We start from the raw sequence: 26,702 nt of genomic DNA on the forward strand, positions 1-26,702 counted from the left end.
GTGACCTCTCTCAAGGCAGGTCTCGGCTCTGCACCTGCTGTCTACCTCTGGCGCTATTCTTGGTGGAGAGCACCTATCCTGCTGAACCTCCTTCTGGAGGCTTCTGCCTGACCACGCTTCCTTCCTCTGTCTGCTTCTGCTGAGCCCCACGGTCTTATCTGTACCATTCCCTCATTCTAACGAGTTTGCTAAGCATGTCTTCTGTCCCAGGCCCTGTGCTAGGTTCCAGGGAAACAAAGAAGGCCCAAAGACAAATCTTAGCCCAGAGGGCTAAGACGATCCCCATGGCCGCCAAACAAAGAACGGACACACAGAGAAAGGAACGGCCCAGGAAGAAGACAGGAAGAACTGAATGGGAACACGTCAAGGGAATGACTGCACACCAGCGTCACTGTGTCTCCGCTCCGAGTGGTACCTTGGGTCGCCCTCCCTTGCCGAACTACTGCACCCACGGCTAAACGACACCAGCCCCTGATTGTGCCCCACACTACTGCCAGCCAGGCTTCGTTCCTAAGCAGGGCAGGGTTCTCATCATTCTGGAATCTAACTCTTCTCCGCTGTTGCTCCCTAAGAGCCCGTCTGGCAGAGAGTACCTCAAGGATTCTCTGAAAATCAAGCCCTCCAGAAAAAAGAAAGCGGGCAGAGACTGAGTGTTTCATTTCTTTTGGGCTTGCTGCCTGCTTTATCTTCCTCAGCCGTGCCATCTCTTACGATCAGCTACCTTAGGATCGCAGCCCAGTGGTTCCTACACCAACGTTAGCGTCACGACTCTTCAGGAGGGAGAAAAACAAACCAGGACTGAGTCACATCCTTACCCTTGTAATCACAGCTTTCATTTCGCTGATGAATAAGGAAAGTTAACACAGGAGAGAGAGAAGGCAAGGCAGGGGGATGGAGGGATAGGGGACACAGGGAAGGGTCTGATTATGAGCAAAGGCAAGGCCATACTATGCTTACTGTGGAACAAAAAATTGTTTAATGAAATGATATTGGCAAACCAGCCCACTTGCAAAATATACACGTGGGCAAGCCTCCCTCCACCAGTGTGGAGGGCTGAGAAGGACTTTGGCTGTTGCTAAAAGTGAAAAGCAAGACGCGAGGTACACCCTGTGATTTCTTCTGCACATGCAGGCGGGCTGTGGAACATTCCTTAGGATTTGATACTACAGCCCTATGTTTCTCTTCCTAGCGGGCACCAAGGAGGCCTTCAAACACACGCCCAGAGAGGAAAACCTATCATCAGCTGTATCCACGACACCTTGTAGCTGATTCGATAGCAACTCTGAGGTTACACGGTCCCCTGGGGGGATAGTTTATATACAGAATGAAACACCACGGTTCGTCAATTACATGCTAATTACTCTCTTCACCAGGTGGAAAGCAAACACCTTCTGATCTCCGACACAGGGACTCAAGACATGGTTCAGACTGAGCTGATGTACTATTCAGAGGAAGAGCTCTTGAAATAAACTTCTAAATGCAGACGTGCTCGTTCTCACCAGCTAGGTCAGTTCTGGGGCCAAGGGGATCAGGAATGCAGACACTTTCTAAGTGTGAATGATTTTTTTTAAATAGATGTACAGGTCTATTGTACTTTTAAAAAAAGTCCTATTGTACTTTTCAAATAGATGTACAGGTCTATTGATGAACAAACGTCCTTTAAAATCAGCCGATTTTAAATCCAGAGCTGGTCTTATACATTTCCTCAAAAGGTTATAATGAGTAATTCCAGTCAACAGCGGCAGAGTCTCACGGTCACCCAGGAATGAGCAAGATGACGCAGTGGGTGTGCGGGCCACCAGCGCTCTCAGCCACTTTTGAGGAGAAGGAAGGGCAGTAAGGAAAGAAGGAAAATGGGTTTGTGTGGAGTTTCCTAGTCTTCAAAACCAGAGATCTATCTGGATCATTGCTAGTAAGGTTCATGGGTACAGATAGGTCCTGGCCCTGAGGGAAGCACACCAATGAAAGGCATCATGAAGAAATCCACGGGTTCTAGGCCTGGGGCCCAGGGAGAGGTTCCAGGGAATGATCCAACCCTGACATTTTACTTAAGAAATTTGTGTACAGGATATATGCATTTTTATAGGGAGAGTCTCTATCACTCTGGTAAGATTCCAAAAAGATGCTCACAGCCTAACAAAGCTTACAAAGTTTTGCTTGCGAAAAACTAATCAGATGCAAATGGCACTGTACTGAGACATTCTTTATTTAATACGAAGAGTTGTCCTGGGAGGCCTGGGTGGCCTGGGTGGCCCAGTCTGTTAAGCTTTGGCCTTCGGGCTCAGGTCATGTCCTGGGATCAAACCCCACACTGGGCTCAGAGCACCTCTGCCCCGTCCCCCCCACTTGTTCTCCCTCTCCCTCTCTCTTTCAAATAAATAAAATCTTAAAAAAAAAAAAAAAAAGAGTTGTCTTTGAGAGGGCAAAAGGCTCCTTGGTCATCAGCTGTTCTTACATCCTCGTAGAGCAAAACATACATCCTTGTTTTTGCCTGGAGAAGGTCCTATTGTTCTAGACACTTAAAAATGTATTTACCTTTCTGACTTCTAACATGTAAACTCAAATGTACAGAAGAAAGCATATCTTAAAATGTGATATCATCTGGGCGCCTGGGTGGCTCAGTGGGTTAAGCCTCTGCCTTTGGCTCAGGTCATGATCTCAGGGTCTTGGGATCGAGTCCCGCCTTGGGCTCTCTGCTCTGCAGGGAGCCTGCTTCCCCCCTTCTCTCTCTCTGCCTACTTGTGATCTCTGTCAAATAAATAAATAAAATCTTAAAAAAAAAAAAGTGATGTGCTCTGTCTTTGGTATTATATTCAGATTCTCCCCCATGGGTCTGACTTTTAATAATCTAGATATCATCTTCTCTAAATATGAATGAGTAGAATTTAAAAATTCGAAATGAGTAGAATTTAAAATTTATGAAAGAGTAGAATTTAAAGTCATTATCTTGCTCTGCAGTAAACCATCATTTTCTTCTGTTGCAAAATTAGGTGGATGTCGCCACTTCCTGTAAGGTTTGGGAGTCTGTGAACTGTCAGGAGAAATAACTACAGATTCCAATTGAATATCTGAGTAAAACATAATGAGGGAAAAGTAAACGGGTGCTCCTTTTGTGTCACAGGATTTTTACTCTCCACAAAGGAAATGCAGAAGTAAATCAAAGAGAGGTTATCGAGCTCTTTGGAACTCTCACTGCTTTCCTGACCAAAGCTCTCCCAGACGTAGCTTGGGGTCCTGGCCTTCTAGCCCTGGCAGCTAGAAGGTGGTATGGTACAGCTAGAAGCTAGAAATGGTACAAAGTGTCCAGGAAGCTGACCCAGCTCCCTGGTTAAGGGACCTCAAGTTCTACCACCTGACCCAACAAACACTTGTGTCCGGTAAAGGAAGGCCTGGCTCCCAGTGACGGCAGGAGGACAGGGGGTCATGAGGAGAAGGGCTAATGGATGAAGGGCTCCAATCAGTAAAATGATTACATTGTGAAAGGAATTCACTTTCTAAAATTGAGCTCCTTAAGGCCAGGGACTGTTACCTACATATTTTGTATCCCAAATTTCCTATTTTCCATCCTGAGTAACTTTCTGGTACTCACTAAGTGGTAAGTAAATTTTTTTAAAGGCATTTTTGCTACTCGCTTTTCTTTGACATCATTAACATCTTAGAAAAGGTTGGTCCAGCTGAAGGTGTGAACTAGGGCAGTCCAACTTAATTTCCACTAAATATGAGAACCTCTAACAGTCCTAGTTAGAAGTACTAACAGTACTTCTACATCTCTCTTGAGAGAGATACAGTAGAGATTTCTTTTGATGTTGAGAGTTGAAGGGCAAATTGAAGCCATGTCCTACAGACATTCAATAAATACAAAGGAAGATCAAGGAAGGGTAGGTTTCAATCTGCACAGTCAGTCAATTTTGCTTCTCATCAACTCAAGGAAGAAAAAAAAATCTCTGGACATTTCTGAGAGATATTAAATCTCAAAACTCAAGTCCTCTTAGAATGACTCCAATTTTCAGCACGAAGTCCTGAGGTGTTTTCATTTTTTAAAGATTTATTTACTTAAGAGAGAGAGACAGAGAGAGCACACGAGTGCCTAGTGGGAAGGGGCAGAGGGAGATAGAGTCTGAAGCAGACCCCGTGCTCAGGGTGGAGCCCAATGTGGGGCTCAATCTCATGGCCCTGAGATCACGACCTGAGCCAAAACCAAGAGTTGGACACTTAACTGACTGTGCCAGCCAGGTGCCCTGTCTTTTGTCTATTACTAATTAATTAATTAATTAATTTGACAGGCAGAGATCACAAGTAGGCAGAGAGGCAGGCAGAGAGAGAGAGAGAGAGAGAGAGAGGAAGAAGCAGGCTTCTCACTGAGCAAAGGGCCTGATGCGGGGCTTGATCCTAGGACTCTGGGATCATGACCCGAGCCAAAGGCAGAGGCTTAACCCACTGAGCCACCCAGGTGCCCCTGTCTTTTGTTTTTTAAAATCAACTCTATAAAACCTGAAAAATAGATTGAGTTCGCATTTATGGTTGCCCTCAGGCTAGCTTGGACCAAAGAAATATTTAGCAATGATGGAAAGTCAGGAAAATAATTTATAAGAACTCAATTTCCAATTTTGGTTATATAAAATACGTAAAGATTATATTAAGTCAAATGTGTATATTAAGAAGGAATACTTTAATCTTGGCGGCTCAATGGTTAAATAACACACAGAACAGCACACTCATAATATTCAGAGAGATGAACTTTAGATAAGAGGGAAGAAACAGGAAAGCCTGGTTCAGACCGGATAGAAAATTCCCCTAGAAATCTGTAACTGGGAGCATGTCACAGATTACATAACAGCTCTTCTTTGAACATAAATATATTCCATAGTGAGAATACTGTTTATGTTGAATCTATAAATGCTCCTTTGTCTAGGGAAGGTTCCATCCAACAAATGAACAAGTTATAAACTTTGCTTTTGTTGTGTTAGACACATCATACTCTACACCCTGGACGCAAAAGGAAAAACGGAAATCGGATTTCAGATGGGAACAATGAATTCCAGTTTTGAGTAAAAGTGGGTAGAATTTCAATTATGGAAACACACCAGGATGGGATTAGATCATCTTAAATGCCTTGTCAGGGTCTGTAAATTTTGTTTAAAAAGATAACTTACCATTCAGGTTTCAGTTTTTAGAGACTAACTTGAACTACTAAGATTGCCACAGAGCTAGTGGAGGAAAAAAAGTCCAAACAAACCGAGAAAGAAAAGGTCTTCACCATTACAGCGGGAACAAAATATTCTTTTTTTTTTTTTTAACCTCTCTTAATAAAACAAATGTTATTGGCAAGTTCAACAGTTTTGGAACCAATACATGAAACTTGGTAATTATTCCTAGGTGAAATTTTCAATCTAAAAAGTCATATGTAAGCTGGGATTTCACTAAAAATTAAAAAGAAAAAAGGGGTACCTGGGTGGCTCAGTGGGTTAAGCATCCGACTCTTGATTTTGGCTCAGGTCATGATCTCAGGGTCGTGAGATGGAGCCCTGGTTGGACTCTGCACTGGGTGTGGAGCCTGCTTAATATTCTCTCTCTCTCTCTCTATCCCTCTGCCCTTCCACGCCCCCTCTCTCCCTCTCTAAAAATAGAATAAAATAAATTACATGCAAAGGAGTATTTACGCATAGCCAAGTAATGCTGTAGGTTAAAGTTCCATTCTAATCCATCCTCCATCTCTACCTTTCACACTGACAGCATGTGCTGGTCCTGTAATGGTGCATGGGAAGATTACACAACTATTCTTTACGGAGGTCCACTTCAGAATGGGGTCTGCTGCTAAAATACTCAAGAATTTAAGCCCTTTATTATTTTCCATTGACGGATACATATCATAACCTAGGAATTCATGAAGGAATGCTCAGATAAAAGGGCCACAAAAAAAAAAAAATAAATAAAAATTAAAGTGGAAAAAACTCCAAAGGCAAAACTGGCCCGCGATGCCTTCATCACGGTTGTATTATGTTCTGAATTTAGGATTTTACTCTTCTTCAGAACAAGGTTTTCAAATGGAATTACTCCGATTTATAATGGTCGTATTTAAAATTCACCCCCTGCAGTGATGAATTTGAACTCCACAAGTATGGAAGTAAGCCTTTAATTCTTACCATATTCCCTACTTCATTTAGCTGATTAGCATATGGCATTCTGAGATCCTAAGTCTGGGTTCAATTTCCACACAGATCTTCCTGTCCCTGTAACCCCCCCCACCCACCCCACTCCAGGAGAAGCGGCTCCAAAGACTCTGCTTTGGGGCCAGGCAGATGTGGGCTGGAATTCCAACTTGACCACGATCAGCCTTGCAAACCTTGGTAAGTTATTCAGATATTCTGAGCCTTAGTTTCCTTGGCTGTACAAGCAAATAATACGTGTCTCAGAGCCATTTCCCCGCGGCAGGCACTGACGGCAACCCAGATGCGATGTCTGTAGAGAAGAGCGAGTGGACACTCCAGAGGCGTCGGCAGGCACTGATGACCTCCTTGCTCATGGTCTCGGGTGAGAGCAGGGTACCAGCTGCAGACAATGTGCGGTGACATCGATGTTCTGTCTCTGGGCAAAGGCTCTGACTAGTCTCTCTTTGGCCCTACACCTGTTCATTAGTGATCAACAAGCCTGGGACCTTGGATGCTCTAGCAGAGATCAAACATTCTCAGAGTCACTTTTTTTTTTTTTTTTTTGGTGTGAGGGGAGACTTTTGTTTTAGCTCTCTACCCCTCCTCTCACAAGAACAGCTTTGTGACACAGGAATCAGAACATTATTACCTGAACTCAGGAGGCAGTAGCACATGTCCCTTGAAACAAGTGTTTCATTTATTTTACTTCTTACCTTTTCAATTTTCTCATCCAGCATTCTGAAGAATTCTTGTTGGCTTTCAGAGATGTGCATGCTAAAAAAAACAAAGAGTAGTTCAGTGCGTGTTTCAATGTTGTCTCCAACCAGCTCCCTCCAGTGAAAAACGCCGAGTCCCCAAACTTTGAAGCAGATATTTACTTATTGCTGACTTTTCTACTGAAACAGTCCAAGTTCTATTGAGGATAAATGCCATTACAGTAATTCCTATAAATGTGTTTCATTAGAGTCTATCAGTTCCTACGATTTAAGGTATAAAATTTCCTTTCACCGTACACATATTATTTATAGTGATGTTACTGGGAGGTGTGTGCCAATTTTTTTCTTCAGATACACATTTGTGATTAAAAAAAAAAAAAAAAAAGCACAGCCAAGCATTACATGGCATATTTCAAGCCTGTGTATAACTGTGAAAAGCAAATATATCCAAGTTATTATGTGGAAATGTATATTTTACAGAGACTGTCATCATCAGCATGGTCTTCAGCTGATGGGCTGGGTATGGGCCGGCAGCAAATAGGCAAAGAACTTGACACTGCCCCTGAACCCTTTGTGCAGTGGTGACAGCCAATGCAGCTCTTTAGAAGTGAAATCCCACTGCACTGTGGGAGCGAGTCAGGAAGCCTATCTGAGGAGCACCTGCCCTGTGTGTTTGCTCATCTAATGCTATTTAACTGTATACCCAGTGACACTGACGTGGGTGCTGGGCACCAAACATAAGAAGGTAAAGGAGAGCAGAGAAGAATCACAGATGGGAAGGGCATGGGAGGAAAGGGCCCTGGTGGCAACATAGACTTGATGATAGTAATTTCCATGCAACAAACAAGGAGTGGTCCAAGGAGGTTCAGGACACTGGGCTAAGAGACACATCGCGCATAGTGCTTCTTCCTAGTGCTCGGTTGCTGCAGTGGCTGGGCATGGAAGCAGGGGAGGCTCTGGAATAGCTTCTTCCCTACAAGTCTACGTGTGGGCAGCCCACCTGCTAGCCCTTAGCATTCTGTCTCAGCCTTTAGGGGCTGCAGAGAATGCCCAAGGGACCCCAAACCCTTGGGGCTCGAGCGTTTTCCCCTGTGTGGAAAATCAAGATTTAATACTGGGAGCCCATGACATCAGCTCAGATATAAAAGGGAAATGATAAAGTATCTGATACCAGCAATCAGCTTTCACACACATCATATAATTTTTCCTGTCCTTTATATGATAATTCAAGTGAGGTAAAGGTCCTGTTTCAGAAACACTCCCCCCCTGGTTGCAGGTTAGAAGGGGGCCAGAAACTGTGATGATGAGAATATATTAAAACAGTCTCCTCTCCTCTCTGGCTGGGCGGAAAAGCCACTTTTGCATACCGGAGTTTTTCCAGATTCCCCAAGGTTTTACTCCTTTAAGTGCCAAAACATTTACTATTCAAGCCACTTTGGATGCAAACTTCTAACTTTAATAGAGGATCTATCACAAACCTTATTTAACTTTCACTTAATGACTAGTGGCCACTCCCATGATCTTTAATCACAATCCCCTCTGTAATACTGGGACCTCCCCCACCCTGAAGCCTCTGAGATGGGGAGAGCTGGCTCTCCTTCAGCAGAGTGGCCTTATAAACTGCGGGTTTTGTACTCTGCCTGCTTTGAACTTTCCCCCTTTCTTCTTGTCAGAGAAGGTATTGGTTCTCTTTCCGTTTCCTTCCCAGCTGCTGCTTCTCCATGCTTAATTAGCCCATCCAGGTCAGTTAGAGTTGTGTCTAAAGTCAGTGTAAACAGGCTCTGAGGGAGAGCTTGTATCAGGGGGGTGGTTCTTGTGAGTGTGAAACAGGCGTATCCTGGCAGTCACCACGGCTGCTCAGACACGTTCTGGGCATCCCCCCATCCGGCCCCCCATTCCTGGTCAAACCCTCTGCCAATGAGGATGCTGGACAGCTCTGGGTCCCAGAGAGAAAAGGCATGAAGACAGACACAGATAGACCCTAACATCGATATCCACGCAGACACACATGCACGCACACATATCTTGGTATAGACGAACCAAAATGGCATGTTTAGGATTTGACGTTCACTGTGATAACTTTCAGGGTAGAGTTTTTAACATATATTGCCTTGCAAATAACAGAAGGGCAATACATATTTAATCAGGTGGCCAAGTGTCCCAATTTTATTTAGTGATTCACGACTCCTCCCAGAGGCAGTTCAGTATGTTGGGACAGGTGAGGTGCAGGCCTCAGATCCTCATCTCTAAGACCATCAGGCTGGTCTCTGAGGTCCCGGCCGGCACTGATATTCTGGGATTATTACTAACTTCCATTAACTCCTTAATTGAACGATCACAACAAGAAAACAGGGATGTTTGGTTAGTACTCATACATATGCATACCAGACTAACAAAATGATTAGTCTTAAGTAAAAGCGATTCTGCAAATGTGTCTGCAATCCCTGGGATGAAGAATGAGAGCTCAGGGGCACTTGGCTGGCTCAGTCAGGGGAGTATCCGACTCTTGATCTTGGGGTTGTGAGTTCGAGCCCCACGTTGAGTATAGAGATTACATAAATAACTAAAATTAATTAATTAAAAAAAAAGAATGCAGAGCTCTGGGATCCGTATCAGGAGACTGACACCAAAGGTAACGGTGAAGACCTTAAGATGCATATACAGTGAGCTAGCGCAAACATCTCAGTACTTCCAGTTTTGTGTAGTTTAACTACATACTTTCTAACCATTTTTTTTTTAAAAAGCATTCCTTGATTAAAGCAAACCGAACAAAAGCCATGTAACCCAGAGTTCATTAGACAAGACAGCGTATCTGCGATCCCGCCTGAATCCTAAACCAAACAGCACCCTCACTCCAGGGGCAGAGGGTCCTACGGCTGGGAAGCCCACTCAACCACGTTCTTTCTCATGTGTGCCCTCTGAGAAACAATTCTAACCAAACCGAGGCAAATGGCTTTCAGTCAGTGCATCTCCACCATCACACCACACAACACAGACATGCTGACTGCTTTGGCTTTGGGTAAGAGCATCAGAACGTCCCTGCCCGCCTCTGTCTCATTTCAAAACCTACCAAGTCGTGTCTTCCGCCAGACGGATTCACGATCTTGCCACAGACAGCATGTGGACTGTGTTAGCCAGAAAAGACTAATGGAAAGTTGACTTATTTATTATCAAATCCTGATGCACCAAATGAGCGCTTTCCGATAAGCTCCAGCATCCCCGGAAGTGTGGCAGATGGCACAAAGGCCCACATGAGGCCCTTGCCGCCCGCACGCCATCTTCAGGATGGCAAAACCCGCAAACATCCGCTCCTCCCTCTCTGTTCTCTGTGGATTTGTTTCACAGACAAGCCCTGAAGTCCCTTCAACAGGGACAGAGGCAGCACTGTTACTCTGCGGGGGGGTGGGAGGGGTGGGTAAATAAATTACCCCACCTGCACGGACTCCTGCCTAGAGAAACACGGATGTTCTCTTCTTATGTAGAAGCTCTATCAACACAATGTCATTAATATTAGTTTTTACCTTCAAGAGTCCCAACTGCGTTGTGAGAAGCAGTCCATAGGTAACAACTCCATCCTGAAACCCTTTCTGATGCACACTTTGGTGACTGTACGTGGTGAGGGAGGAAAAAGGCCCACTGGCCTTTCTACCTTTCCTCAAGATAACAGAAATGGATAACTAAATTGTTTACGATTCAGTTTATAAAGTATGACTATTTGATGCTAAGATTAATTATATCTAAAAATCTTTTACAAAAGCCTGTATGTTGGTACTTGATTTAACTGATAAGACTTAACAGTCTCAGTAATTCCTATTTCTCTCTAATGAACTCAGCCGGGGAAATCACAATGCTCCCTCCTCCCCCAGCACTTCCTGTGTCCCCGGTTGGTGCTGGAAGAGCTCTTGTGAGTTAACCCTGAATCATCCAAAGGCTCTTCCCGCTGTGATTCCTTAGCTTTGTGAGACGGGGGATGACAGTCATATGGAATCTTTTTTTAAAAAAGATTTTATTTATTTAGTTGACACAGAGAGAGAGATATCAAGTAGGTAGAACAGCAGGCAGAAAGAGAGAGGGAGAAGCAGGCTCCCTGCTGAGCAGAGAGCCTGATATGGGGCTCGATCTCAGGACCCTGAGATCATGACCTGAGCCGAAGGCAGAGGCTTTAACCCACTGAGCCACCCAGGTGCCCCCTCATATGGAATTTTAATGACAAATAATCAAAGGAACGAAACAGGTGGGCAATATGAGCTTGAACGCTGAAAGGGGTACAGCTTTCATTTTTTAGTGACTTTAAAAAAAAAGTTTCCGATAATAAAAACCTAAGCCACCAAAGTATCAGAAGGCAAGGTCCTGACTCCCTAATACTTCACCTGCAAAAATAAAATGCAATCACTCAGGGCGTTCCTGGCAAATCTTGGCTTGAACACAGTTCTTTCTTTCATAACTATCGTCACCATTGCTCAATGGGTCCTTGGGGAAAGTGGCTTCACCCTAATCCCCAAATCACGACACACCTTTGCTGGCAGTTCATGCAGGGCTCACTTCTATTGAGTCAAATTTATTTTTTTTAAATAGTATAATAAGCATCTATGAAACTAAAACAAAAAACAAGCGCTAGGACCTTGACAACAACCTAGAGCTACCTTACTTCCCACCGAGGCGTGTTTCCCCACCAGGAAACCAAGATCCCCCCCACCCCTTTTATAGGCTTTACTGCATATGTGCTTTATAAAGCAGATGATTTATCCGGTTGTTTTCGACTTTACGAGGAGTGTGTCATGCTCTGCGCCATCTTTCAGGACCTAGTCTTTTCTTCAGGTATTACGTTGCTCGGCGCCATCCAGCACTGTGTGCTGTGGCCGTGCATCTGTTCTCATGGCTAATATTCCACTGTGAGAAGGTGGTGAGGTTATTTACCCAATTTCCTGTTAAAGGGCATTTGGGCTATTTCTAACAGTTAATGCATTTTTTTTTAAATGTTTTATTTATGTGACAGAGAGAGAGCACAAGCAGGGGAAGCAGCAGGCAGAGGGAGAGAGAGAAGCAGACACCCCACTGAGCAGAGAACCGGACGTGGGGCTCGGACTCCATGCCAGGACCCCGGGATCATGACCTGAGCTGAAGGCAGACGCTTAACCGACTGAGCCACCCAGGCGCCCCTAACTGTTAAGGCCTTCTTACCAAGCAGCAGACACTGTGATAGGCACCGGGCACACATTGTTCCATTTAGGAAGAAGACTTTTCTCTTTCCTTTTAATTGGAGAAAACGGAAGCCCAATGACATTAGGTCACTGGCCTGAGATCACAAAGTAAGAATGTGCTCTGCACATTACAGCAAATGAAAGCGTGAAGATCGTCTGCCTTTTATTACCTGTCTCCTTTATTATTAATAAATCCCCTGTCACCACATATGGGATTGCTCTTCCACTTCTGGGGGAAAGAAACTCGTTACCTTGTTTTCTACACTGCAGAATAAATGAGAGTTTCCCTATCTTCTGTGTCAGTAAGAAGGAAAATACCACTCACCCCTCATGGCCTTACAGGAAGATTCTGTAGTGGAATTCCAGTAACCCAAGGTTCTGACTCATAGTTTAACACACACACACACACACACACACACACAAAACAGAGGATTTTCTTCCTAATTTTAATGTAAACACATGAACCAGTTTAATCAACTTCTCTGAAAGCCTCAGTACAGGCCAGTCTGCAAAGCATGCTGCTTTAGTGCGTGTGAATTCCGGAAGTATTTACACCAAAGGAAGGAAGAAATTCTCCTTAATGCAGCCTCTCCTTAGAACTCAGAGATAAGGGAGACATTTAAAAATAGCATATATCGGGGGGTGCCTGGGTGGCTCAGTTGGTTAAGCGTCTGCCTTCAGCTCAGGTCATGATCCCAGGGTCCTGGGATCGAGCCCTACATCAGGCTCCCCGCTCAGTGGGGAGTCTGCTTCTCCCTCTGCCTCTGCCTACTGCTCCTCCTGTTCGTGCTCTCTCTCTCTGACATAAATAAATAAAATCTTTAAAAAAAAAAAAGCATATATCGAATGGCTTAGATGAAAAGATGACTTGTTCTATCGTCAGATTCCTGTTGTCCCTCAAAGACAGATAAAATTAGGGTAGATAGGGGCTCCTGGGTGGTTCAGTGGGTTAAAGCCTCTGCCTACGGCTCAGGTCATGATCTCAGGGTCCTGGGATCGAGCCCCACATGGGGCTCTCTGCTCAGCGGGGAGTCTGCTCCCCCCCCCCCCGCCTGCCTCTCTGCCTACTTGTGATCTCTGTCTGTCAAATAAATAAATAAAATCTTTTTTTTTAAAAATTAGAGTAGATAAAAGTGGACGTGGCCGGGTTGGGGTGGGGGGTAGGTTGTCATTACGGCATAATGGGTCCCTAAGGGTGCAAAAATCGGTTTTATCATCCCACTGTCAGTGTAAATGGTAAGTGGATTTTAAAATGCCGCAGTTTTCTTTGAAAGTAAACAATTAAATCCCTGAGCTCATTCACCACTGGTAGAGTCCTAGCCACCTACAGCACCACCAGAGACACTGAGCCAGGGGAAAGTGACTACTTTGACCTCAGCTATTTTTGTCTCCATTTCCTGGGAAGAACCAGACGTAACACAACTTTTTTCTGCTTATGACCTGGATTTATGGAACTACTATTGCATCGACGTAACAGGTTTATTTTGGGGGCGGGCGTGACCACCAGCTGCACTAATGTAATTGGCACCCTCAGAATTTGTTCTTATTTAGGTGCAACACCACAAAAGAGATTTGTAGCCTCGGGAAAACAGAGCCACTTTGAAGGAAAGGGGAGACAGCTTCAAAGCCACACAAAGGGCGTTTTATTGCCAAGAGAGGTTCAGTTCTAGAACAATCTAGAAAAATACTCATTATTCTCCTTAACTTTTTAATCGTGCAATGCATAACCCATGGAAAACATACAATGTTATTTGTACAGTCTTAAGTAATAACAATGAAAGGAACACCCGTGTAATCACCACTCAGGTTAAGAAACAGAACCCCTGGTTCCATTGTCTTCCATCCAGTGAGAAAGAACCACTCTTTTTAGTTTAATGCCTTTTCATTTCCTTGCCTGTCTTTTTGTTTTATCACAAATTTATATTACCTACTAACTCGTTCTGCCTGTTTGTGAACTTTATGTAAGTGAAACTACACGCAGGCAGGTGCTACTACTTCCTTCAGCACACAATCTTACCTTTGTGGCAGTCCGCCATCTTCATATGTACAGTCATAGGTTTTCCATTTTCACCGATATGTACAACTCCTGTCCTAAGAATACGCCTCAGTTTTTGGTCATACATTATATTTCTAAAGGATGTTCAGGTTTTGTTCAAGGATGTTCAAGAGCCTTAGGAGCTCATGGAAACAATCCTGCTATGGACTGGTCTACTACGCACGTGCGTGAGGATTTTCTAGGCTACACGCCTGAGAGGGGAGTTGCTGGAGGGCAAGGTATGTCCAGGCACGATTTTATTAGAAAATACAAATTGTTTTCCAAAGTAATTGTACCGGTTTATGCTTCCACTGGGGTGAAGGGTTCCTATTGTTCAACATCCTGGTCAACCATCTGCACTGTCAGACTTCTACTAAATTTTTGCCAATCTTGTGGTATAAAATGGTATTTCCCGAGACATGATTAGCTCTTCAAGTTTCCTCTGTAGTGAAATGGTTGTTCTCATCTTCAGCCTCCTTTTCTATGAGCTCTGTTTTGTACTTACTGATTTATAGGGGAAGTTTACATATTCTGAAACCCAACTCTTGTCGCTTATATGCTAATATAATATAACTAAATATATAGATATATTCCACCATTTCCTTTTATGCTCCCACAGTAAATTTTAACTTTAATTAACTTTAATGCAGTCATATTAATGAATCATTTTTCTTAAGTTCTATATCTTTTCTGACTTACTCAAAATGCTCCTACCCCATGGTCATAAAGATATTCTGCTTTATTTTCTTCTAACTGATCTGAAATGTCAGTGCTGTCATTTACTGCGGGTCTGTTTTGGGACTCCCCATGCTGTTCCATTTGACCAAACCACACTGTTTCAATTCAATGAAGCTTTACAATATGTCCTGGTTACCTGGCAGGCAAAACTGAGCTCACTCTGAAGACATGAATAGTTTTAAAAACAACATAAGGAAAAATAGGAACTAGAACTTACTTTGCTCTGGGTTGATGAACTAATCCTGGAATCTCTTTATTAGTTTTAAGTCTTACATTTGAACTGGCACTTTTTTCCTGAAAAACATAAACACACATGTAAAAGACAAGGTGAGAATCAGCATTCCCAAGGACAAAAATCCCTGCAAAGAGGTCACGCTGTATGGTGAAACTGCCCAGCATTTTAACAGGGAACACTGTCAGGAAAAAACGGGTTAGCCTTACAACAGCCATAACTATTTTTAGAAAATTATGTGCAACTAATATTTGATGTTTAGGTGTTTTTAGGAAAAAATAGTAAGAGAACCAAGGAACAGAAGATTCTAGTCCCAAAGAGAGCAGTACTGTAATTATAGACATTGTTTATGTGCTCAGGTTAACAGACTTTAGTGCATTTTTAAAAAAAGATTTTATTTATTTGACAGACAGAGATCACAAGTAGGCAGAGAGGCAGGCAGAGAGAGAGGGAAGCAGGCTCCCCACTGAGCAGAGAGCCCCATGCGGGGCTTGATCCCAGGACCCTGACATCTTAACCTGAGCTTTAACCCACTGAGCCACCCAGGCACCCCCTTTAGTTCATTTTGGTTTTTTTAGTCAACTGTGGTTAGGGAGACATGAAAGTTTGCACGAGGCCCTGGCAGTGACAGAGACAAGAACATTAACATTAATTGATTCCACCCATAACAAACACTGAGACTGAATTCAACTGAATTCATAACATTCAATACTAATTTACACTCAGGAAGCACTTCTTTGGCTTTTAATCTGATCTGATTTCTTATTCCCAGTTTACCAGCTTCACAGGAAAGAAACACTTTCAAATCTTAAAGTGCAAGTATATTGGGACGCTTGGGTGGCTCAGTCAGTTAAGTGTTTGCCTTTGGCTCAGATCATGATCTCGGGGTCCTGGGATCGAGCCCCGCATCGGACTCTCTGCTCAGTGGGGGGTCTGATTCTCCCTCTGCACCCCCCCCCACCCGCTGCTTGGCTCTCTCAAATAAATAAATAAAATCTTTAAAAAAACTGCAAGCATATATATGGGTATACTCTCTCAATAACAGTGCTGCTCTATATTTATAAGATATCTTTAAAAAATATTCAGGATGCTTTGTAATTTTCTAGGAAAACAACCCCTGAAATGAAAGGACAGACTATTCTAAACCTATTTATAACAGGTGACTGTATCCACTCAAGGAACCTGACATGTAGCAATAATTAAAGACCCAGGCGAGGGCAACAAATAAAGGCTCCTGTGGGCCAACCCACTGCTCTTACCACATGCAGAGTGATGGCACCTAAAACAGATGGGCCCCGAAAGACCTTTTTCGAGAGTTCCTATTTCTCTCAGGACAGCAGAAGCCATTTAAATCAGTGAACCTCTGATGATTCACATGCTCTTAGGTGAGCTTATCTGTAGAACGTCAGGACTTCAAAATACAGGGTAATTTTTTGTTTGTGATCTTCCAGGAAAAGAAACAATCCTTACGATTCTATCCTACCTTCTTTGCCTCACGCTAAACTGAAGAGAGTATTTTCATACACTTTTAAAAGGCATAAAATGTATACTGTTCCTTCTGCTGACACAGCTGGGGAACAACAGATGAACTACCTCAGCTTTCACAAAGCAGCTCCGGGAGGGCAAGGCCCAGTCCCTTCTTTACCAGCAGGGCCTCCGTGCCTTGCTGGGGCCTGACACTCATGGGAGTTACCCATTGTATACTGGTGGCACGAATGAACAAGGTCAACAGATGATGAGCTTCTTTTCATGAGAGATAAAAATAGCTTCAACGTAGTCTCCCTAAAGGACTGCGGAGGGAGGTTCCGAGTTAGTCCTTTTTTTTCCCCCGAAACTTCCTGTCTGCTTGGATTAATCACCGAAAATGGATCCAGGACAGAGCCTTGTGCCTTTTCTCTATTCACATAAATTCCCAAACGCTGAGCCTAAATGATACATTGTAATTTTGTTATTGATTGATTGACACTGTAATTGTAAAACATTGCTGAGGTAGGAATGAGGCCTCTAATTTTACGACTGTAAACGACACACAATTGTATCGTTTACAGTCAATGTATTAAACGGTAATCTTCACAATTACATTGCCTCACCGCATCTTCCTTAAAAACACTGTGCGTGGTTGCTAGGAAGAGAAGGAAACCCCAAACAACGGGGCTCAGTAGTTAAGGGAGGTGGTGGTGCTCGGGCCCAGGACAAGCCATCCCTCTACGCATGCGCACAGGCGCGCACTGCCAGGAATTGGGAGGACCGAAGATGTGGTAGTGGCACGGGGAGGGAATGTCAGCTTCAGATTTCCCAGTTAAAAAAAAGAAATAAGGAAGTATATATAATTACAGAGAGATTTCTATTGATTATGTTTGTATGACGTATTTGTTTTTACAAATTACCACTCGCCAAGATCACAATAACAGCTTACTATATAAGTCAGGCCCTATTCTAAGTGATTTCTATATAGGAACTCATTTTAATGTTCACAAATATTTACATACATTAGCTCATTCTTATGTCCACAATGTCTTTCTGAGATAGGTACCATTTTTATTCCCATTGTATGGATGAGAAGGCTGAGGCTTTTACCTGAGACCACACAGGTGGTAAGTGATAGTGGCAGGATTTGGACAGAAGCATAATGGCCCCAGAAGCCATGATATAGCCACGAGGCCAGCAGTTCTCAAACACTATAGGATCAAGACCTCTTTGCCATATTCTCCAAATTTTGACACGTTTCTTTGTACAATATGAAAAAAAAAATCCCATTTGTTAAAATCACCACCAGTCTCACTAGGAAAATCTTGCCAGAAGCTGTCAAGCTCATTGTGGTACAAAATTTTCCAAAATTCTAATTTTGGTTTAATGTTTGAATTTTATGACTAGCAACACATCATGCCATTTTTTTTTCTTTGAAGTGACAGTTTGTCATTTATTCTTGAGACAATGTTTGCCAAATACCCAAGTCTGAATATCCATAATTTGTCTGTCAGGAATTTTTTCCTAAAGTAGAGATGGTGTTCCATAAAAATGACCACTCTTTCAGCCTGCAACTCAGTCAACTGCACAAGTACTTTTCCTTGAAATGACCATCTCACCTGGGTGTGTAGAAGAAATGCCATTTTATCACATAGACTATTAAAAGGCTCTGTACCCAAGGCACAGGACTTAATAAAATTAAATAAAATTGACTGTTTCATCCAGGACATTCTTAAGTGAAAACGGAATGTATGCTTCCACTGTAAGTGCACGGGGGAGGGGGTAAGGGAGAAGGGGTGAAGACAATGACTATGAAGTTTGGTGCCACTGCCCTGATTTGTGCTGGGACACCAGCAGTTTCATCCCCCCGTTGTTTTTGCACCATCAGTGCAAATGTCAACACAGCAAAAAAGGCAAATTGCTTCTTAGTATGGTCACGAAAATGAGCTGGAGGGCATCCTAAGACTGTTTGTTGTAGGGACCCCAGGTTTGCAGCCATAGCTTGACTAGTGTTCCTTGATTTCCTTTGCAGAGAAAAGAACTATTGATTATTTAATTTGCTATATGCTTTATTTAAAAAAAATAAAAAATATATAAATATATAAATAAATAAAAATAAAAAACCACTTTATTGAGGTAAAATTTACATTCCATAAAATTCCATTGTAAGTGTATGATGAAGTGATTTTAGTAAATTTATACAACTGTACAATTATTACCACAATCCAGTTTTTGAACAGTTCTATTATCCTAAAAAGTTTCCTTAATCCATTTACAGGTCTTCTCTCCTCTCTGTAAGCCCCAGGCAACCACAAATCTGCTTTCTGTTTCTATAAATTTGCCTTTTATAGATTCATAGAAAATGGAATCTTAGAACACATAGCCTTTGGGGTCTGGCACTTTTCACTTAGCATAATGTTTCTGAGGTTCATTGATATTGTAGCATCTTTCAGTATTTCACCTATTTTAGTTACTAAATAATATTCTAGTGTATTGGGTATATTGTATTTTGTTCATACATTCATTACTTGATGGACGTTTGGGTTGTTTCAAGTTAGGATATTATAATAATGGTGCTAGGAACACTCAGATATATGTTAAGTCTTTGTGTGAACACATATTGTCATTTCTCTTGGGCAGGTTCCTAGAAGTGAAAATGCTAGATTATATGCTAAGTGTATATTTAACAATTTAAGATATCACCAACCTGTTTTCCAAAGTGGCTGCACCATTCTACATTCTCACTTGGGATGCGGGATGGTTCGAGTTTCTCCACAACCCCGCCAACACTTGATAGTGTCTTTTCAATTATTGCCATTTGAGGGTGCCTCATGTAGGCTTTATTTATTCTTAAAAATATGATTTACGTGGATTTGTTCTTTGTGTCCCTCAGAACACCCAACACCTTGCCACGTGGGAGCATTTACATGCTTACCAGTTAGCTATACTTGCCTCAAGAAGACAGTTTTAGATTTCCTTATAAACATCACTTAACTTCTTGTCTGGGTTTGTTTGTTGGGGAAGGGGAGGTTTACAGAGACCTGCTTAAAAAAAAAAAGGGCAAAGAAACAAGCAAACACACAGAGAAAACAAGAAGGACTGACAAGACGAGGCTAATGGGAGCCTCAGATGGAGAAGACCCAAGAGAGAGCCAAGAGTCATGCCATGTCTGGGGTGCTCCAGAAATAGAACAGAGAATCTGGTTGATGATGGAAGCAGTAACTAAGATATCATTTTCCTTGGCAGAAAAACCGATTTTACTGGTATTTGACACTTATAAACTAGTACCTAAAATAAACTGGAACCAACTGGGACTAAGACAAAGCCATTGGACAATCCCCCAGGAAGCAGTTTGCAGAGCAGTGTTTTTCATGATCCATTCATTTTGGTATCAGAGTCCTCTGGGATGTTTGTTAAAATACAGATTCCCAGGCCCTAACCAAGACTGTGTCTCTGGGATCAAGGCCTTGGAATCTGTATTTCATTTTATTTTAAGTAGGTTCCATACTCAGTGTGGAGCCCAACACAGGGCTTTAACTCATGACCCGAGATCCAGAACTGAGCTGAAATCAAACTAAAGCCAGGTAGTGACAGGTTTATTTAAACAGCAAATCAAATAACTCCTTTGCTTGGAGTAACTCTCCCTCTTGATGAACAGAACACACTTGTCAGTGTCTAGAGTCGACTTACCATTCTCTTAGTTTCTCTGAGGATGGAGAAAATCAAACCAGCCATATTTATGCTGCTGCTCCCCAGTCCCTGGGTGGCATCTCCCACAGGGAAAGTCAGGACCCCTAAGAGAAACTGATAGCTTCTTGAAGAAATTCCCCCAAACCTCCCCTCTTTAATTCTTTTTTTTTTTTTTAAAGACTTTATTTTTATGTAATCTCTACACCCAGTGTGGGGCCTAACTCACAACGCAAGATCAAGAGCAGAATGTGTCACCCACTGAGCTGGCCAGGCGCCCCACCACTCCTGAATTTGAAGGGAGCCGCATTGTGCCTTCAGGAAGATGACAGAAAGCCCCCTCCCCGTTGGCGAGGGATGGAACTTCTTTTCTCCCATCACTCCTTTGCCTGTGTCATTCTACTGAGTCTGAGCAGATAGATAGCTGTAACCCCGTAAGGCTCCCTGAGCTCTTTCTGGGCTAGAAACATGGGGAGGAATCTCAATCTCTTTTTCTGGGCCCAACAGGAGGAAGTTCAGTCTTATAAAGAAATCCCAGGGGCCGGATGGATGCAGGAAGCTAGAGGCCTAGAGAAAAGTAGTGGGGGTTGGAGGACTAGCCTCTGGGACTGCCAGTGAGGGAGCAGTGCAGAGAAAAGACACAAAAGCACTAAATATGAATTTGCAAGGGGTTCCCCCTACACACTGTGTGTGCGTGTGTGTGTGTAATTTTAACCACTGCATTTCAGAAAGTACATGAAAACTAGAAAAGTAAATAATTTAACTACAATTAGGAGATAGGGGGTACACACATCTTTAAAATAGGAAGACATCAGCTATAAAATACACGAGTAGTCATTCCAGCTTTGAGGGAGTAACCCATAGGATGAACTCTCTAAGAAAACAACCTCGAGGTGCCTGGGTGGCTCAGCTGGTTAAGCATCTGCCTTTGGCTCAGGTTGTGATCTCGGGGTCCAGGGATGAAGCCCCGCATCGGGCTCTCTGCTCAGCCGGGAGTCTGCTTCTCCCCTCCCTCTGCTGCTCTCCCAGCTCATTCTCTCTCTCAAATAAATAAATAAAATTAAAAAAAACAAAAAACAAAAAACAAAAAACTCCACAACCTCATTTGATGTTTTATATGGCATTTCTCATGTGGCATTAGTGGGATAAGATACCACTTTCTTCAAATATAAAGGAATTTTAAGCTTCTGTCTTCTGAAGGATGGTGACATATTCACTCTACCAGAATTTCTGGTTATTAACAAACAACAAGGCCCAAGCTACCAGATGCAACTGTTGACTTGGATCGACCTATATCTTCATAATTTCAGCAACTCAATACTTCCATTTATAAATTACCTATCCAGGGAAATTGTCAGAATTATTAGTATTTTGTTAGAATTTAGTAGTAATGAAGTTGGCATGGAAAGTATCAGCTTTATGGCAATTCTTTTTCTATAAATTAAAATACAGCCTTGTACCTCATTTTATGTCAAGCAAATGTTAAGGTGGGGGGCAAATCAGTTCTAAAGACCTAATATATCTTGCGCAGTTGTCCCTTGAGGTAGATTGTAAACATTTAAAATAATCTTTAAAAAGTAAACAGAGTTGCAAGAAATTGCTTAGAACAGATTTAGTTGTGTACCAACAAATCTAAAACAAAGTCATTAAGTCACTATGCCAGCATGTCAGTAATTAAAAGTAACAAGCTCTCTATAATGTTGTCAAATTACACGGAGAATTTTAAGTCGAGGATGTTTTCCACAAGATAATATATCTCTGAGTTTTTCCAAGAAGTATTATATACACACCCAGACAATGAACTAATCTGGAAGAACCATATTCAGTTTTTGCCCTGGACGCTTTGTCACTTTGAACCGGGGACATCATACCATAGTAAAAAAAAAAAAAAATCCCAATACCGGTGGTTCAATAAAATACAAGTTTATGTCTTGCACAAGCTAGAGGCGGGGCTCTGCTCATCCTAACCCCTCACGGACTCAGGCTAATGGAGGCCCCATGTTGGTACCTCCTGTCACAATCATCACAGCAGAGGAGGCGACGGTACAGCAGAGCAATAGTTAAGTGCTTGTGTTTATGGGCCAAAGCAAATCAGAGAACTACACGTAAATTCAAGAGAATGGAGAACATATAACCCTAGTATGTGCTTAGAAAGAGCAACATTGGAATATTTACGAATAGCCCTAATGACCGTCACGATGCTCATTTTTTTTTAAAGTATGTTTTCTTGATCACAGAACTACCTAATGTTAATCACAGAAATCTTTTTTTCTTAATAATCTGATGTGCAACTGTGTCAAGTACCTTACTCAAACTAAAATATGTGTAATTTGCACAAATATGGAAGAAACTAAAATACTGAAAGTTTAGACTGGGCTAAAATTTGAGTTTAGTCTTCAAGACAAAGCTGAAACCACGTGGTTAGCTGACTGTAGGGGAAAAGCGTTAGTGAATCAGGCTAAGTGTCAGGTGGACACATGAAGAGGGAAACAGAGACAAAATCTGTGGTTTATACCCCAGAAAACTGCACCTATGTCCACACCTACACCCACACTCACACACTTCTTGAATTTTGCATTTCTCACTTCTCTCCAACCACCAAATAAAACAAAACACACAGACATGCCAATCATATTCACTGTCATCCATAATAACAAGATCAAAGATTTTAGGAATTCAACTATCAATGGATGGTGCTCCCTAAAAGACCACATTTAAGAGCTCTTTTTTTTTTTAAAGACTTTTTTAAAAAATGATTTTATTTATTTATTTGACAGAAAAAGAGGTCACAAGTAGGGAGACAGAGACAGAGAGGGGAAGCAGGCTCCCTGCTGAGCAGAGAGCCCGATGCGGGCCTCGATCCCAGGACCCTGAGATCATGATCTGAGCCGAAGGCAGAGGCTTAACCCACTGAGCCACCCAGGCGCCCCATTTAAGAGCTCTTGAGCACAAAATAAACGTGCTTTGTCACAGATTTTTCTGGTGGGTAAAAACATCGTCAGAAAAATCAAAAGTATATTTGATCAAAGCTAATAAAATATGAGAATGAAGAAATGTATCACTCATTATGTCTTTAATATTTTAGCAAATAAAAAGTCACCATTTACGCAGAGTTGCTAAACATTCCCTGTGATGAACAGAAATCCCAACGAGTTTATCTAAGTTGAAGAAACTGTCTGCGTCAAAGCAGAAAACAAAAAAGTTAAATGATCAGTTTTTCTTACAGGCACGGTGTTTTTCTCGCACTCATTGTGCTGTAGAAGCCAGCCAAAAAATCAGGCTCCAGCCTTCCGGAACTCACCGGACACACCCACAACTCTTTTTTAATTCCAAATTTGCCAGTGCCCAGGAAATCTGCGCCATCAGTTTCCTCTGCTCCTGTAGCAAGTCAACACACACGAGGGGCTTAAAACCACACACATTTATTTTCTTATACTTCCGGAGGCCAGAAGTCTGAAAACAATTGCAGGGCTGCCTCTGCAGCCTCTGGAGGTCTAGGATAGACTCCGTTTCCTTGCCTTTCTTGGCTTCTACACGGCACCTACGCTCGCGGGCTCATGGTCCATCTTCAAAGCAGTACTGTAGCATCTTCACTCCTCTCTGACCTCTGGTCTGTCCTTACGTCTTCTTTTTCTAACTCTGATTCTCCTACCTCCCTCCTGAAAGGATCCTTGGGATTATATTGGGCCGGCTCAAATCAAGAATCTCTCTCCATGTCGAGATCCTTGATTTAATCACACCTGTAAAATCTCTTTTCCCAGGTAAGGTGCCATATTTACAGGTTCCATGGTTTAGGATGTGGACATGTCTGGGGGCGGGTTTTTTCTGGCCTACCACCATGTCCGCCTGGCTTCATACCAAAGATTCAGAACTCTCCCACACACAAAACAGGTCCACCTCAAGGTACCCCCAATCAGCCCACTACAGCATCAACCCAAGTCTCAAGCATTAGCCAAGTCGTATCGGCTCGGAAGTCCCTAAACTTCATTACCTAAATAAATGAGATATGAATGAAGTTCTGGGTCTAATCCATCCTAGGGCAGAACTGGTCTCCATCTGTGAATGTGTGGAATTAGAAATCAAGGGACCTGCTCACAAAATACACTGGTGGGGGAGGCGTAAGAGGACAGTAGAGGCCTTCCTACTCAACCAGCAAGAAATGGAAGGAAAAAAAAAAAAGAGTGACTTGTTCCAAGCAATTGCAAAATCCAACTGGGCAAACTCCATGAGCTTTCAAGGCCTGGGAATCATCCTCTGTGGGTTAAGACTCCGATCTCTGGACCTGAGGCAACAGCCTTGTGGTCATTCTTCCTTTTTCTTGAAGGGCAGCGACATGTTTGCAGCTTAGCCCTTTTATCAGCTTGTTTCCTGCCTGCACAAGTTCAGGGGCCTGACACGCATTTCTTCCATTTCATCCTCTCGCTGTCCCTCCCGGTTCAAACTGGCAGTCTTTCTGCTGGTGTCACCTCCTCAAGATCGCCATGGGCCACCTGTGGATGTCATGAGGCTTCACTTCGTTACCCAGGAGGCCCTTCCACGGAGATTTCCTAGATGCTCCCATCTCGATTTCTGGCTTCTGCTGGGATGGTTGAGGGAATACACGCCTCATCTTACTCAGAGAGTCATCCGTGCCTTTTAATTTTTTCCAGGGATTAGCATAAGATTGTTCAGCCACACCCTTGGCCTTCTTTCCAGAGCATGTGTTCCCGAGAGCAAATCTCCTAGTTTTAGCATCTTTTGCAATCTGGACAGGCTAAGAATTTCCCAAATCAACAAGTCCTGGCTCCTTTTTGATGAACAATTCTTCCTTCAATTTATCTCTTTGCTCCCCCATTTTACTATCGGCAGCAAGAAGAAACTACGTGGTGACTTCAACAATCTGCTAAGAAATCTTCTCAGCTAAATATTCAAGTTCATTGTTTGCAGGTTCTGCTTTCCACATCCTTGTAGGACATGATTCACTGTGTTTGCCATATGACAAGTGTCACCTTTCCTCCATGTTCTAACTGGAAACTCACCAGTGGTGACTTTCACGTCCATATTTCTACCAACAGTATGTTTGTGAAGTCCGACGTTCTCTAAGAGATACGGGTTTTCTTCATTATGAAGACGTCTTAACTTTTTTTCCGAGACCTCACCAGCAGACTCTCCAATATCCATATTTCTACTAACTGTTCAAGACAAGCTAGGCTTTTTCTACCGTGCTTCTCAGAATTCTTCTAGTCTCTGTCCACTTCCCAGTTCCAAAGCCCCTCCACATTTACAGGTGTTTGTTAGAGCGCTATTATATATCAAGGTACCAAATCTATATTGGCTGCCTACTGCCACTTAACAAATTACCACTGACTTACAGATTTTTAGAATGTTTCCTTGACTTTTCCAGCTTCTAGAAATTAACCACCTTTGCTCAAGGCTCCTTTTTTCAATATTCAAAGTCAGAGCTTAGCATCTCTCTTCTTTGAGCTCTGCTTCCATTCTTATATCTTCTTTTTCCAATCTGATCCTCCTACATTCCTCTTAGAAGGATCCTTGTGATGCTACTGGGCCCCCCTGGATAACTGCTCTATGTCAAGACCCTTAATGTAATCACATCTGCAAAGTCCCATGTAAGGTACCATACTGACAAGTTCTAGGAATTAGGATGCGGACATCTTGGGGGAGGGGGTCATTCTTGCCTCTACCTTTTCTTAGTGAAGAACTCGGCATCTCACATCTGCAAAACTCAGTCTTATCAGGACGCACCAGTCCCATGGCCCACAATGAAAAGGTACATAGGAAAAGAAACATGGATTGACAAGTACTTACGGAAAACCATAGTAGAGAAACCTAATGGTCCATCCTTCACTAAATCAATGTTTAATGGTTCTTGTGCACCAGACTGTGCTAGAGAGTTGGCGATATCATCCTCAGCCACTAAAAAATCAGAGAGTATGAACTGATGTTTGGAAACGGTAGACGTATGTGTGGTAGAAGCGCTTGAGATGACACTTAACTCAGAGGAGGAGGACAGGGAAGCTTCCTGGAGAGCGAACCAGACAGGGATGGGTCTGGAAGGAGGAAGAATGTACACCCTGACAGGGAAAGGAGAGAACTTGACAAGTACTTGGAACCATATAGAGCCTGGGAGAGCCTGAGGTGCCAGGAGGGCATATGAGAGATGACGTGAGGTGGGCAGGGGTGGAGCTCATGCTTGGACACTGGGTTTTCTTCGGAAACAAGGAGGAACTACTGAAGAAGTTTATGAACCTTCTGGCGAAATATTTCAGAGATGGAAGCAGAGAGCCCATGGGGAAGCCGTGACAATAAATTAGCAGAAAATCTATGAAAGCAACCTAAGACCAGAGGGGCAGGACATAGTGGATAACAAGACTATAGGCTCTGGAGTCACACAACCTCTCCACTTTCTACTTGTGTGACCTTGAGTAGATTACATAACCTGTGTGCTTCCGTTTCCTTAGATGTGAAATGGGGACGTTA

At 42.9% G+C, this 26,702-nt stretch overlaps 1 protein-coding gene across 1 annotated transcript in view; it reads right to left on the reverse strand.

The window, feature by feature from the left end:
- The window catches only part of CUNH1orf21 (chromosome unknown C1orf21 homolog), a 140,435-nt gene that overhangs the window by 14,198 nt on the left and 99,535 nt on the right, over positions 1–26,702 (reverse strand). Inside the window, exons 3-4 of the mRNA XM_032862650.1 lie at positions 15,057–15,133; positions 6,863–6,923 (exon numbers count right to left, since the gene is read on the reverse strand). Of these exons, the coding sequence (XP_032718541.1) occupies positions 6,863–6,923; positions 15,057–15,133 (138 nt within the window). The remainder of the gene's footprint in view (positions 1–6,862; positions 6,924–15,056; positions 15,134–26,702) is intronic.

Source organism: Lontra canadensis, unplaced genomic scaffold, assembly GCF_010015895.1.
Source record: "Lontra canadensis isolate GAN:19392208 unplaced genomic scaffold, GSC_riverotter_1.0 scaffold24, whole genome shotgun sequence".
Lineage (NCBI taxonomy): Eukaryota > Metazoa > Chordata > Mammalia > Carnivora > Mustelidae > Lontra > Lontra canadensis.